Consider the following 16,112-nt stretch of genomic DNA (forward strand, 5'->3'; position numbering starts at 1 on the left):
GTATAGCCCCAGGTCCTCAGTGCAGTGTACCATGTCGTACTTCCTGCTCCACATCAACAGTCCTTACAGGAGCTTCATCAAACTAGCAGCTCCTCTGTAGCTATATCATCTGACTACGCCACACGCCACTTGTGTCTGTACCCTGGTAAACATCTTCTTTCCCATCTAGCAGCACTCATCCTATGGGGAGTGCGGAAACCTTTGTACTGAAACATCAAAAGTAGCTCCTTGTTTGAAGAATAAACACGCAGCGCTACGGCAACCACCGGGGACTGTTCTGTGCTCCTCCGCTCGCTGGGCACTGATTGGCTGTGAGGGAGATTCACCATGACACTCACATTGGAGAAGAAATACAAAACAAGGCTTCTTCATCCAGGAGGTTTTGTGCGACCAGGACATGAACCTTACTCCATTAGGGAGGAGAAGAGGACTGAACAAGGGATAAGAAGCAGAGACAGAGGTGTAATGAGTGCTGGAGAAGTCTTCCTGCCGGGGACGTTTTTATTCTTCAACAGCCTGAGCATCAAAGCAGAGGAGCAGAGTAGCACTAAAGCAGCGGCCCAATCAAAATACTGGAGTCTACAGGAACAACTCCTGCATAAGTTACCCAAATCAATGAATAACTTGGATAATGACTTGGAGAAATAATAAATGGAAACATGAATGAATCAATCCAAGATTCAATGTGCAGTATTAAATTCATTATTAGATGAATGCAAACCTCATTCTACCTTTATATTTTACATCCACTGGGTTGCAAGAAAACAACACCAACACCTATGTTCTGTACTCCTCAAATCCCGGTTCCATTTCCAATTCCCAACACAATGCGCTGGCATAATTATTATTCATTTCAATTTCTTAACGGGGGCTGTGAATCGCCAGGTGAGTGTTTTTTCCCTTTCTGCCACTGCCTGGGATCAGAGCTCCAGTTCTTTTGCATAAGCTCTGATTATTCTGGCTGGGGAGAAGTATGCAATTTCACGCACCTGGGCGAGGGACAGAGGGAGGGTGTTGAGGAAACACTCAGTCCTATTCCTTATCAGTGCTGAGCTCACAAGGATTTGTTTGTTCTGTCAGTATGCTACATTTCCATGCAGGATTTGAGGAAGAGTTGTTGGTTTTTTTTTAACTTCTTTTTACATCTCCTACTGTAGTGTAATAATATGGCTCTGGGAACTGGGGTGACCTGTTAGAAACGCAAGAGGACTAAGGTAGAGTCAAGTAAGAGAGGTCTAGTATTAACAGTTCAAAATCCATTTTCAATATCCCGTGAAGACAGATCCACAAACACGGCTATCTACCAAGACTTTCTAATGGTAATCCATGGTAATCCTCTCCTCCTGGGTTGTGTCATAGATTTACATGAATATTTCATCATCATATCTGTGTGCAACATACAGTACAACCGTTCTCCGTTAATAGTACAAACTGCAACATGCAGACACACACAAAGAGGATATATGCTTCTTTGACTAGTAATGGCACGACCTATCACTTTCTACCCCATTACATTAGGAAACAGCATGAGAAGAGAAGTGCAAACAGCTTGATGTGCTAAACTTGTGGTCACATAGTAGGACAGATTAGAAGGATTACGCTCCTTATCACTTTATAACCCCTTACACTGGGAAACTGCATTCGAGGTGTTCTGAGAACTCTCCGTGAGCTGAACTGTGCTTAGAGGTAAAACAGTAGGTCAACATGACACTCCCCATCCATTTGCCAAAGAACCTGTTGAAGTGTTGTGAGAAGTCTAGTTTGCTGTGTTAAATAGTCTGTGGTAGCGCAGCCTGAAGGACTGGAGGCTGTCTGTCCAGTCTGTGGTAGTGCAGCCTGAAGGACTGGAGGCTGTCTGCTCAGTCTGTGGTAGCGCAGCCTGAAGGACTGGAGGCTGTCTGTTCAGTCTGTGGTAGCGCAGCCTGAAGGACTGGAGGCTGTCTGTTCAGTCTGTGGTAGTGCAGCCTGAAGGACTGGAGGCTGTCTGTTCAGTCTGTGGTAGCGCAGCCTGAAGGACTGGAGGCTGTCTGTTCAGTCTGTGGTAGTGCAGCCTGAAGGACTGGAGGCTGTCTGTTCAGTCTGTGGTAGGGCAGCCTGAAGGACTGGAGGCTGTCTGTTCAGTCTGTGGTAGTGCAGCCTGAAGGACTGGAGGCTGTCTGTTCAGTCTGTGGTAGTGCAGCCTGAAGGACTGGAGGCTGTCTGTACAGTCAGACATGGTGGCATGGCATGGGTCCAGCCAAGTGCTGTGGGAGGGAGTGGAATCCTCCATGACTCAACACCATACAGCCGCTCTGATTGGCTCTGAATCACCGGTGCGCAGCAGCTCTCCCTCATCTCTCTATCTCCCTTTCTCTTTCTACCCCCCCTCTCTCCATCTCTATAACTTTCTCTCATCTACCTCCATTGCTCTCTCCTTCTTATCTCCCTCCAACGAAAGAGGAGAGAGAAAACGGTCCTCTTGTGTATTTTGGGATCAGGACAAAGCGGTGATGCAGGTTCCAGGGCCTTGCTGCTATGATTCTACTTCAGTACTCACTGAGGTGTGTGGGGACTGGGGAGGGAGAATGAGACCAAAATCAAAAAGAGAAAGATAGATGAGCAGCACTCTATGGTTGGTTCTGCTGCTGTGACCCTCAAACCAAACTGTGTGAAATAAAGGCTCCAGCTAGTGCTTCTCTGAGACTGTATCGCAACGCACAGCACCTGCTGCCAAAAAAACAAGCCCATATCAAAAATAAACCCTACAATCTATCAAAAATAAGATCAATATAGTATTTTAAGTAATATGGCTCAGATCGGCAAATGCTGAAGGAATACATTTGGAACATACAAGGAGCAAACAATAACCATATCTTCAGTAACATTGTCCATGCTGTGTTGAAGAGCTTCTAGAAACGATGAACTCGCACAAATGAGCTCTATGACTCCAGGCAGGGTAGGACAATAAGAGTCAACCACTGTTCTGATGTAGTGTTGGTGTAGCTCCACACTGTAGTCTCCAGGGGTGACAGATGAGCCTCAGGCACAGTGTCCACAACAGAGATAAAGAACAACAACAGCCTCCACTCCATCAGCCCAAGGCGCGCGCACACACACACACACACACACACACACACACACACACACACACAGAGAGAGAGAGGGCAGAGGTAGGATGAAGCCTCACAGGCCACTGAAACAGATGTCATGCTGAGACTGAGCTGAAAGAATCCTTTTGTCTCTCAGTCCCAGACGGTAACCTCAGGCTCACAGACCACAGGCACTGGACACACACTGTCTTTTTATAAAGACAAGGCAGCTTTCTGAAGGCAAGGACAAGCTTTAATCTTCACCAAAACCGTTTCTCATTCATAATGTCAGTTGACTAAACAGGAATATGAATGTTTTGACATACAGTAAGTACAGCACTGTACTCACGCCTGTGCAAAGTCTAGATATAGACTTTGGTGGCTCTAAAATGTAGGCTAAATGACATAATCATATGAAGTAATGAATGGAAGTGTTTTAAATAGGACAGTGTTCAGTAACTATTTACCTTTCTCAGCAGGCAGCAGATCCTCTCAATGTTCCGGAGTCGCTCTCTCTGAAGGGGCCAAACAGGAAACAGGAAACAGTTATATCCTTACATTAAATATACATATGGAAACACAACAGTTGCCTAAATGAGGTGCATCAGTCCACAAAATAGGGGAATTTTACAGACCTTAGTGACTAGACTAGAGAGTGTAGTGAGCCCATCTGTCTAGCCACCAAGGCCTGTAGTACATCTGTAACAAGCTGGTAAGAATGACTGTGGTATTCCGGAGTGTTCAGGGTAGCATGATTTGACTGGCCTGTGAGACTGGATTTGCGCTGTGCAGGCCTACAGTGAGACATGGAGGAGGCTAGTTCCTTCCTCCCCACCTCTGGTGAGCTCTAAGCAGACGCTGCATTTTCCTGTGTCTGTCTGTGTGTGGTGCTGGGACTTTGTCAAGCCAACCCAGCAATGCTTAAAGCACTTGTCTATCAAGGGCCATATTTAGAAAAAACAATGCCAGACGAGGCGAGGAGGCGGGCACTACTTATTGAATGGCGCATCTGAGCAGCATGGCACATGGCGATTACATAGAAACGTTTCCTATTTTGGTCTCTATCAGAGACTTGGTTGATGTGCTATCTGGAGGATGAATGGTATATGAATGACGTCCAAACAGGCTTATCAGCCACTGCGGGGTGCTGGTGAAAAGGCCCCCCACTACAGAATAACCTCTGGTGGATATAATTCATCATGAGGCCCACTGTACGCCTCTAAATAATGTAATCTGAGGTAACACTACTGTAGAGGAGCCAGCCTAGCGTATGTTGGAACTAAGACCATTGTAATGGTTCTACGGGCACACTCTGTCGGGGAAATGTGCTAATCTTGATTTGAGCATCAGACAGTTAGTCTCTGCCATTTTTATCTCTCATCTCAAAATCTGATAGGGCACATTATCTACACTTCAGCCTGCTTGAAATTGTTTTGGGTAAAGACGGTGGAACATTTCTTAAATTACCTCCTGTTACTATACTGTTATTCAATTTTAAAAGTGCAAAGCGTCTTGACATGTTTTAAATTCACTTTCAATGTTCACTTTAGCTTAAGTCCAATCCACTGTCTTTAAAATGGAGAAATGTGCTATTAGGTAGAAGTATGAAAGAGGTTGGGGTTGAGGAGATATGAAATTGAGCTGCGGGTAGTCTCATATACATTCATGAACTCAATCTGCAGAGTACTTTCATGTTCTCCAAACAGATATTGCTCCCTCCCCCTGTCCTCTCACGACCCACTGCAGCACATCAGCATAAGAAAACCACAACATCTATGAGAAGATACAGTAAATTAGCTCTATTATGAGACTGCAGCACCTTATTTGGGGCGAACCCGAATTTTCCTCTCCTCTCTCCATCTTGAGGAGGAATATGAACGAGGTCATGCTAATATATTCCAGTGGCAGCCATGGAGACGGCAGATAACTGCCGACGTATCAACACTTCTCATTAGCAAGCAATTAGACTGGGTTCGCGTTGAAATGTTACTCAGCAAGAATTTGCTTGACAAGCAAGTGTGCCGGGGCACTGTAAATATGATAAACAAATGTAAACTGAGGCTGAGAAGGGAGAGGAGAGAAGGAGAAGTCTGAAGGAACTGTTGAGAAAAGAAGAGGAGTGTTTGTCAGGTTAGAAGGCCTTCTCTGGAGTGTACCTTCACAGAGTACACTAAAGTACACACAGCACTTTGTCGGAGGACTGAATGGATATGGGCTAATTACTGGTTCACTTCCTGCAGGAGAGGAGAGGTGAAATGACGATCCAGTAATAGGGAGGTTGATGTATTGTCAGTATTGTGCAGGTAGTTCGCTTCCTATTGTGACTGAGGACTTGAGATCTGAGGTCTCCGTGCTTCTAACACTGCCGAAAAAGCCTTTATTATGAACCCTGTTTTCTAAGGGAGTGGAGTTAAGGCAGTGAGCCAACAACCCAAGTTCAGTATCCGGTCAATTACATGGGCCAGTGGTTACCTAACCTATAAAGCTTTTGTAGTTTTCCTGTGTCCAAACAAGTTAAGAAACCCACTGATTCTAGCCAGGACCCACTCTTACAGTAATCTAAACCACCAGGTCCTAATTCACCATTTGTGGAAACAATAACATAGAATTTTACTAAAGAATGAATTAAAATGTAACCTATACAGTAGTATGAGCACATGGGTAGTATGCAATTCCATGACCAGTCTAGGGCAATACAATCATAACACAAGAAATACTCCTCTCTCTGTATGATAATGAAACTATGGACACTCCTTCCCTGGAATTAATTTATTCACTGTTTTATCAGTCAGATTTGAAATGCGAGAGTAAGATGATATTATTTGCTGCGGGCCATCATAGCTGATAGAAAGTTAGTCCAGAGTTGGAGAAGCAACAGATGTAATCAGCATCACAAAGGACAAGCAGGGCCCTGAGCGCTGTGGGGAATATTAAAGCATCATGTTTTCGCATCAGGCGCAGCACTGGTGTGTCGTCTGAGAGTCTCAGAAGAGATAGGTAGCTAGGCACTGATCTCCTCAAAATAAACAACATTGACAGGGCTGAAATACATCTGGGCCGAGAGTGCGTCCCCATAAACTGCAAGACCCAGAGGACGTGTATACTAACACACGCACGCACGCACGCACACGCACACACACACACACACACACGCACACACGCACACACACACACACACACACACACACACACACACACACACACACACACACACACACACACACACACACACACACACACACACACACACACACACACACACACACCAACTCTAGGAATAAACCTACTTTTTTCAGTCCACTGTTCTCTGTGTTGGTACTACTACCTATTATAGTCCCAATAATAAGAGGCCTTGTCTTTATACCTGTGCCTGTAGCCCCAGAACCATAGATACTCACAGCTGTATGTTTGTGTTTGTGGTTTGTGTGTTTGCCTCTCTCTCTCTCTGTGTGTGTGTGTTGTGAGAGCCTGGTGGATCCTCCCTGCGGTTCCTCCAGGGTCAGCCCTGACTCCCAGAGTGCCCCCTGGGGGAGGGGATGATGACAGTCAGCCCCTAATTAGCCTGCTGCCTGGGTGTGAGGCTGAGGTACCAGAGGTGGCAAGGGTGGCAGGGGAGCAGGGTGGTGCCCAGGGAGGAAGCCATCAATCTCCAACACTCCCCTCAGGACTCATGATGTGGTTGAGGTGGAGAGTGGGAAGGAGAGAGGGTGGGAAGGAGAGAGATGGAAGGAAGGAGAGAAAGAGGGAGGGTCGTATCCATGTCACAGTGGATAGGACGGAGGCCATGGGGAGAAAGACAAGTTGTGCAGTGGACTTCACTAAAGACCTTCTATTTCAAAGTATTTAAGTTGCACAGTGATAACGACACGTTTTGACTTACTGTTAGTCTCTCTCTCTCTGAGATCAAAGGGATTTGTATCAAGTGTAGCATCCAGATGCAGTTAATGATTACATGCAACGCAAATGCGGCAAAATCTGACAGTGTTGCTGTAATTTGAGATAATTTTCAAAGCTACGACAATGACTTCCAAGAAAAGTAATTCATAAATGTGCATTTTGAAACTGCTCAGCAATCCTGGTCCATGAGTACGTTGTCTCTCCATCCAACTTTTCAAAGGACACACAGCTGTCAAAATTCAAGTGCTGCGACAGTACAGTAAGTCAAAGTCACCTTCAAACTACAGTATGTTGTCACAGGAACATCATACATAAACTGCTCAAATCACTAAGGGAGTCAGAGGGATTAAAAAACAACAAACCCCAGAGGGAATCAAAGGAGAGGAACGATAATTGATTCAGAGTGTGCATCTGAAATGGCACGACATACTGTAGCGCATCACTTTTGACCATAGCCCTATGTAGGCCCTGTTAGCCCTATGTGGGCCCTGATAGCCCTATGTGGGCCCTGGTAGCCCTATGTGGGCCCTGGTAGCCCTATGTGGGCACTATAGAGGGAATAGAGTGTTATTTCAGATGCAGCCAGGGCGTTGCAGCCTTTAAACCTGTGATGTGAGGTATCTACCAGTCAGTCAGCCCCAGTCCGGAGGAGGAGGTAAGGAGGAACAGAACAGCATGCAGCCAGCTGCTTCCTGTATTATTAATGCAGAGCTGCAGATCACACATCTCTGCCAAGCCCATACACACACACACACACACACACACACACACACACACACACACACACACACACACACACACACACACACACACACACACACACACACACACACACACACACACACACACACACACACACACACACACAACAAAGTTGCACACATGCGCAGACACACACACGCACGCAGACACACACACGCAGATTCAAACACACGCACCACATAATTCCCCAAAACAATCATCACATACACCCAAACTCACACTAACGCACAATAAACACGCTGCGCACACACACATATTCCCGAAAATACACTCATGACACATCATACACAACACTTGTCACATGCTCACATATTCCACACACATTCGCCACGCTGAACTGAGAGCATGTTTGACAGTAATACATGAGTAACATGTGAGTGTACTACCACAGCAGAGAAACATACATACCGCATGGAGTGGATTGCCCTGATCGATGGGGACCTTAAAGTCTGCCTGCAGCTCATCAAAGGCTGTTATCTGAGAGAGAGTGAGAGCGGGAGAGAGGGGGGAAACGTGTTTTAGATCTCTGTTAACACCAGTCTTTATCAGTCACAGTGGCTGTGTTAGTACCTGTGTCACTGTCTGTGTCAGTGGCTGTGTCACTGTCTGTGTCAGTGGCTGTGTTAGTACCTGTGTCACTGTTTGTGTCACTCAGTACTGTCACTTTTGTGTCACTGGCTGTAGTACCTGTGTCACTGTCTGTGTATCAGGCGTTTAGTACCTGTGTACTTTTTGGTGTGTTAGTACCTGTGTCACTGTTTGTGTCACTGGCTGTGTTAGTACCTGTGTCACTGTCTGTGTCAGTGGCTGTGTTAGTACCTGTGTCACTGTTTGTGTCACTGGCTGTGTTAGTACCTGTGTCACTGTTTGTGTCACTGGCTGTCAGTACCTGTGTCACTGTCCGTGTCACTGGCTGTGTTAGTACCTGTGTCACTGTCTGTGTCAGTGGTTGTGTTAGTACCTGTGTCAGTGGCTGTGTTAGTACCTGTGTCACTGTCTGTGTCAGTGGCTGTGTTAGTACCTGTGTCACTGTCTGTGTCAGTGGCTGTGTTAGTACCTGTGTCACTGTTTTTGTCAGTGGCCGTGTTAGTACCTGTGTCACTGTTTGTGTCAGTGGCCGTGTTAGTACCTGTGTCACTGTTTGTGTCACTGGCTGTGTCAGTGGTTGTATGGGCCATCTGAGAAATAGCACAGTGTTCACAACACAGCGTGACCAGCAGGATCAATTAGACAGATAGACAGACAGAGCAGCAGTAGGACTCTATAGAGACAGTGGTTATTACAGTGTTATCCCTGTGGCCATACGGAGGCACAGCAGGGGCAGAGGCAGGGAGTCTACAGTATATGTTCGTGTGTGTATGTAGCTGAGTCCTCTGGGTCGTGCGTGTGTGTGTATGTATGTATGCCTTTGTTGTGGGGTTATTGGCAAATATTTGTGCATAAGTGCGTGGTAGAGGGGTTTTACTGAAGACAGAGAGCAGCTGGAACAGTAGCATGATGCTGGGCTGGGTTATTTCCCCTGGTCCACACACACACAGCCAGACATATTTCTCGGTGGTGGGATTCTGTCCTGTTCTACTGTGTGTTGATGCTTCCACAACACACAGTAGAAGGAGCATTGATGGCAGACAGCATGGATGGACTGTTTGTAAACACCTGGGGCAGTGGGGTGTGATGAGTAGGGCTGTTGCGGTGACTGTATTACCGCCACATCGGCGGTCACAAGTCATGAAGGCAGTCAAATTCCACATTACCGTTTAGTCACGGTAATTAGACATCTCCAAGCTCTGATGCTGCTGATGGTCATTAGTAGCCTACCAAACTTGATAATTGCCTGGTACTCAGCACTCTGTTGTCCCTCTAATCACTCTGACATCAATGCAAATGTATTAGAAAATCTAATCAAACACTTGATGAGAGCCCATGAGCTCATGTTGCGCAACATTTCTATAAGCTGTGCAATTGCGGGAGAAAACAAAGTGATGGCCACTAATAAAAAGACGAGGATCTCATCAGCTTTCTATAGGCTAGGCCTACTATATTTATTTCTCAACTTTCCTAATATTAAGAACATTGCTTCTCTTTACAACAGGAGTATAGCCTACCTGGCTGGCATGAAAATAAACCACGGGCAAATGCGTCCTCCATTCGCTATTTAAGTGCAAAGATTACATGCATTTTTTTTACGATGCCCCTGTTGCGAGACAGGTGCATGATAATGGTCTATTCTAAATCAAAACAAATGCCACACATATATTATTTAGTACATGTAAAGACAAGATTAACTCAAGAATAGTCTGATGGGTGACAATATTAGCCTAGCACTTGTGAATTATATATTATCACTTGTGAATGATGCCCAGCATAAGAAATAATGCCTTTTTTTTCTACTTTTTCTAATCATAGTCACACACCTCATGTAGTCTAGCCTATAGGCCTATATGTTTTGATAAGGTTTGTATCACAACTAATGTGGCCAAATAGCTTCTTAAAGTTAAGCACATTAATCATGAATCATTAATCCCCTTTACAAGGGGTGTAGAGTGTAACTGGCATATATAAGCAGCGAGTGACTTTCAAGTTTGGGGATGATCATTTTTAACATAATAATTCCATGTGAGAAATTGGCAAGAAACTGAAGATCTCGTACAACGCTGTGTACTACTCCCTTCACAGAACAGCGCAAACTGGCTCTAACCAGAATAGAAAGAGGAGTGGGAGGCCCCGGTGCTCAACTGACAAGAGGACAAGTGTCTAGTTTGAGAAACAGACGCCTCGCATGTCCTCAACTGGCAGCTTCATTTAATAGTACCCGCAAAACACCAGTCTCAACGTCAACAGTGGAGAGGCGACTCCGGGATGCTGGCCTTCTAAGCAGAGTTGCAAAGAAAAAGCCATATCTCTGTCCAGTGTCTGTGTTCTTTTGCCCAACTTAATCTTTTCTTTTTATTGGCCAGTCTGACATATGGCTTTTTCTTTGCAACACTGCCTAGAATCGCTTGAGTTTTAAGTTTGGGGAAGAATATTTTTACCATTAAAATCCACCTTTATAATAAAATAATTGCATTTGCGGTCACTTTTGATAATGGCGTTTTCCGCTAATGGAACATTCACGCTTATAGCCTACTACCACGTGCACATTGCTGCACTTATTATAATGAGAAGAAATAGCCTAATAGTTTATCCACATTAAGATAAACGTTGCGTCAGCCACATTGCATAAAACATGCTTTTTGATGCTAGTGGTTGTATTCATTTGGGATCTATCGCATCCCACAACTGTCCCAGACTATGTTTGGAATATATATTTCTTGCACAGAATAGAATAGGTCGACCTTTGTACTATGGGCGATAATAGATTGACATAGGCTAGTGCTTTTGCTGTTCGTTAGGCTTACTCATCTTGTTGACTGATGAAAAGTAAATGTGGACAGTTTTTCCAATATCTTCAATATGTACCTTGGAATTGGATAAGGATGCGCGCATTTGTGTTTGTCTTCACCTGTAGCCTGTGAGAAAATTGTGAATGAGAGACTATTGGAATGTGTACATCCTGCTTAAAGAACAAAGCAGAGCTCATGCCTTTCAAGCAACTTTTATCAAATCATTAGAGTCATCATGCATCCTTACAATTTATTAAAAGTGTAAACATATAGCCCAACGTTTGTAGAACAACTAAAGTTACATTAATAACTCTAAATTAAGCACATAGGAATACCTATTTCTTTGTTAACTACTCAACACAGAAGAGCCGCATGTGCGCACTCCCTCAAATTGTGTCACGGTTGTCGTAGGAAGGAGCGGACCAAAGTGCAGCGTGTGTGTCGTTCCACATTTTATTTTCACTGTGAAACTTTGCAATACATACACAATAAACTGAACGAACAAAAACAACAAACCGTGACACAGCGTAGAAACATACACTAACTCAGAAACAATCTCCCACAAACCCAGGTGGCAAAAACCCCTACTTAAGTATGATCTCCAATTAGAGACAACGAGGACCAGCTGCCTCTAATTGGAGATCATCCCAAACAAAACCCAACATAGAAATACAAAACTAGAACCTGACAACATAGAAAAACTAAACTAGAAACCCCCCGTCACACCCTGACCTACTCTAACATAGAAAATAACAGCTTTCTAAGGTCAGGACGTGACATATTGTTTGGAGAAAATATTTATATTTTATTCAGTTTTGTTCAATTGTATTATTCATACTACAAAATAATATAAAATAATGCCACAGAATTATAAGCAAGTTTGTCTGCTAAATGAACTAGTGTAGCCCACAGTCATTTGGCATAGCCACATCAGGACCTAACATAAGGACAACTCAGAGTATGCTATTATTTTCTTCTGAAATACGCTACAATTTCTTCATATCATGTTTCTTTAGACCTGTCTAAATTAAATAATGGATGTATTGTGAAGGTGTAGGCTATATTACATGGATTTATTTGACTTTGAAAATGTCTTGTAGGCTATGTGTGGAAGCCAGGAGATGCTAAATGTGTTTATGTTAATTAAAGGTCAATTACCGTGAGACCGACAGTTATTTGCTTGACCATCACTGGCTGACAAAATGTTGTGACCGCCACAGCCCTAGTGATGAGAGGATGAAATATTCTGTAAATACACACCATATACAGTATTCATGCTTATTATCCTCATCATATGAGGAGACATCTTGGATGCACACAGTTGACATCAGGTGTATGTGTACGTTACATCCATTCATGAGCATGACTGGCCACAGACAGTTGACTGGCAACTCAACTGTTGTTGTCTGCTTGTTTGTGGGAGACCCTGACCCTCTTTGGACACGTCCCCTACCTTATGTCACTGCCATACTGCATTAAAAATAACACCTCTAACATGATGCAGAAAACATCAATTCCAATGCAAAAGACTACAAGTTTCATGTTCATAATATTAAGCAGCTATGGCTACTTATTCAGGAGGATTTTAAACCGCCTGAGATGGGTTCATTTTCTCAAGGTACATTTTTAATCAACCCTGAGCAGAATACAATTAAAATGGTTTGATGACTGGGTGCAGTACATCTCTAAAACTGGAAAGGTAATCATGGACTGAAAGGTCTGTTCTGGACTGCACACAGTCACTGCAGGCTGATGCTCTACATGTGTGACATGTGCCCAGTGCAACCGCTTGGAAGCCTCACAAACGTTTCCTCGGTGCGTGGCGATTGCCCATTTGGGGATTGCTGCTCTTTTTGAAGTGGCAGCCGGCAGCAGTAGCAGAGCTACATGGGGGGAATGGACTTTATACTGTGTTTTTATTTATTTTGCGTTTACTGAAGTTTTCTATCCAAAATGATTTAAATGACATGGCGCCGTATGTGGGGAGGGATGGTTCAGCTTCCTCATGATTGACTGGCCTTACATGCTCACATCTGTGTAGGCCTACAGTATATCTCCAAAGACCAGCATGACAATGTTGTTCTTTCCCCCAGATCAGAATAACAAAATCCCTACCTCCTTTCGCCAGAAAAATTAAATAGAATAAAACTGTATTGTCCATTCAGGATGGGACATTTTTCTTTGGCATCACCTTATGTTTTAAGCATCACATACACATACAGTAACAGTTAAACATTTGGACACACCTACAGTACTCATTCAAAGGTTTTTCTTTATTTTGACTATTTTCTACATTGTAGAATAATAGTGAAGAAATCAAAACTATGAAATAACACACATGGAATCATGTAGCAACCAAAAAAGTGTTAAATCAAAATATATTTTATATTTGTGATTCTACAAAGTAGACACCCTTTGCCTTGATGACAGTTTTGCAAACTCTTGGCAGTCTCTCAACCAGCTTCATGAGGTAGTCACCTGGAATGTATTTCAATTAACAGGTGTACCCTGTTAAAAGTTAATTTGTGGAATTTCTTTACTTCTTAGTGTGTTTGAGCCAATCAGTCGTGTTGTGACAAGATAGGGCTATCTACTGTATACCACCCCTATTTGGTAAAAGACCAAGTCCATATTATGTCAAGAACAGCTCAAAGAGAAAGAGAGACGACAGTTCATCATTACTTTAAGACATGAAGGTCAGTCAATCTGGGAAATTTCGAGAACTTTGAAAGTTTCTACAAGTCCAGTCGCAAAAACCATCGAGCGCTCTAATGAAACTGGCTCTCATGAGGACTGCCACAGGAAAGGAAGACACAGAGTTCTCTGCTACAGAGGATACGTTTGTTAGAGTTAACTGCACCTCAGATTGCAGCCCAAATAAATGCTTCACAGAGTGCAAGTAACAGGCCTATCTCAACATCAACTGTTACGGATGATCTTCGCATGTGTGGTTCACACTGTGAAGCATGGAGGAGGAGGTGTCATGGTGTGGGGATGCGTTACTGGTGACACTGTCTGTGATTTATTCAGAATTCAAGGCACGCTTAACCAGCATGGCTACCACAGCATTCTGCAGCGAAACGCCATCCCAATCTGGTTTTGCACTTAGTGGGACTACAGTATAATTTGTTTTTCAACAGGACAATGATCCAACACACCTCCAGGCTGTGTAAGGACTATTTGACCAAGAAGGAGAGTGATGGAGTGCTGCATCAGATGATCTGGCCTCCACAATCACCTGACCTAAACCCAACTGAGATCATTTGGGATGAGTTGGACCACAGAGTGAAGGTAAAGCAGCCAACATGTGCTCAGCATATGTGGGAACTCCTTCAAGACAGTTGGAAAAGCATTCCAGGTTGAGAGAATGCCAAGAGTGTGCAAAGCTGTTATCAAGGCAAAGGGTGGCTACCTTGAAGAATCTAATATCTAAAATATATTGAGATTTTTTTAACACTTTTTTGGTTATTACATGATTCCATATGTGTTATTTCATAGTGTTGATGTCTTCACTATTATTCTACAATGGAGAAAATAGTAAAAATAAAGAAAAACCCTTGAATGAGTAGGTGTCCAAACTTTTGACTGGTACTGTATATTCTCACATCATATATGTTTAAACGGGTTTCATGATCACAACTATTTCATACAGTTGAAGTCGGATGTTTACATACACTTAGGTTGGAGTCATTAAAACTTGTTTTTCAACCACTCCACAAATTTCTTGTTAACAAACTATAGTTTTGGCAAGTCGGTTAGGACATCTACTTTGTTCATGACACAAGTAATTTTTCCAACAATTATTTACAGACAGATTATTTCACTTATAATTGTCATGACTTCTGCCGAAGTTGATGCCCCTCCTTGTTCGGGTGGTGCTCGGCGGTTGACGTCACCGATCTTCTCGCCATCATTGATCCATTTTTCATTTTCCATTGGTTTTGTCTTTGTAACGGCTGTCTTCTGCGGAAATGGACCAAGGTGCAGCAGGTTGCGTGTTCATCATGATAATTTATTAAATAAACGTGAACACGGGAAAAACAATAAACAAAAGAGAACGACAGACCGACAGTTTTACAGGCTAAGTACTTACATACAGCAGTGCAAAATCAACTACCCACAAAACCAAGTGACAAACATACTCCTACATATATGACTCCCAATCAGGAACAACGATCCCCAGCTGTTCCTGATCAGGAGTCACAAGACCAACACAGAACACAAGACTGCCACGTCCTGACCCCAAAACTACAACAACAGCTCCATCTGCTGGTCAGGACGTGACAGTACCCCCCCCTCAAGGTGCAGACCCCGGAATGCACCTAACAACGAAAAAACACCAACAAACAAAATCCCCAACAAAACCCATAAACAATAACCCCTAAACAATAAGGGAGGGAAGGGAGGGTGGCTGCCGTCAACGACGGCACTGTGCTACACCCTCCCTCCCCAACCCACCTATCCTGGAGGTGGCTCCGGTGCAGGACGTGGACCCTGCTCCACCCTCGGCGTCGCCCACTTCGGTGGAGCCGATAGCTGCGCCAGGCAGACGGACCCCTCGAGCCGGGCCGGAGGACAGGAGGACCCCTCGGGCTGGGCCGGGGGGCAGGAGGGCCCCTCGGGCTGGGCCGGAAGGCAGGAGGGCCCCTCGGGCTGGGCCGGAAGGCATGCGGGCCCCTCGGGCTGGGCCGGAAGGCATGCGGGCCCCTCGGGCTGGGCCGGAAGGCATGCGGGCCCCTCGGGCTGGGCCGGAAGGCATGCGGGCCCCTCGGGCTGGGCCGGAAGGCATGCGGGCCACTCGGGCTGGGCCGGAAGGCATGCGGGCCACTCGGGCTGGGCCGGAAGGCATGCGGGCCACTCGGGCTGGACCGGAAGGCATGCGGGCCACTCGGGCTGGACCGGAGGGCTGGAGGACCACTCGGGCTGGACCGGAGGGCAGGAGGACCACTCGGGCTGGACCGAAGGGCAGGAGGACCCCTCGGGCTGATCCTGACAGGCCGGG

At 44.8% G+C, this 16,112-nt stretch overlaps 1 protein-coding gene across 2 annotated transcripts in view; it reads right to left on the reverse strand.

Annotated features, from left to right (window-relative positions):
* The window catches only part of LOC106607867 (protein cornichon homolog 3-like), a 45,556-nt gene that overhangs the window by 22,631 nt on the left and 6,813 nt on the right, over nt 1-16,112 (reverse strand). For both annotated transcript variants that reach the window (XM_014205317.2, XM_045720890.1), the window contains exons 2-3: nt 8,136-8,204; nt 3,536-3,583 (exon numbers count right to left, since the gene is read on the reverse strand). In XM_014205317.2, the coding sequence (XP_014060792.1) occupies nt 3,536-3,583; nt 8,136-8,204 (117 nt within the window). The remainder of the gene's footprint in view (nt 1-3,535; nt 3,584-8,135; nt 8,205-16,112) is intronic.

Source organism: Salmo salar, chromosome ssa06 (genome assembly GCF_905237065.1).
Source record: "Salmo salar chromosome ssa06, Ssal_v3.1, whole genome shotgun sequence".
NCBI classification, from domain to species: Eukaryota; Metazoa; Chordata; class Actinopteri; order Salmoniformes; family Salmonidae; genus Salmo; species Salmo salar.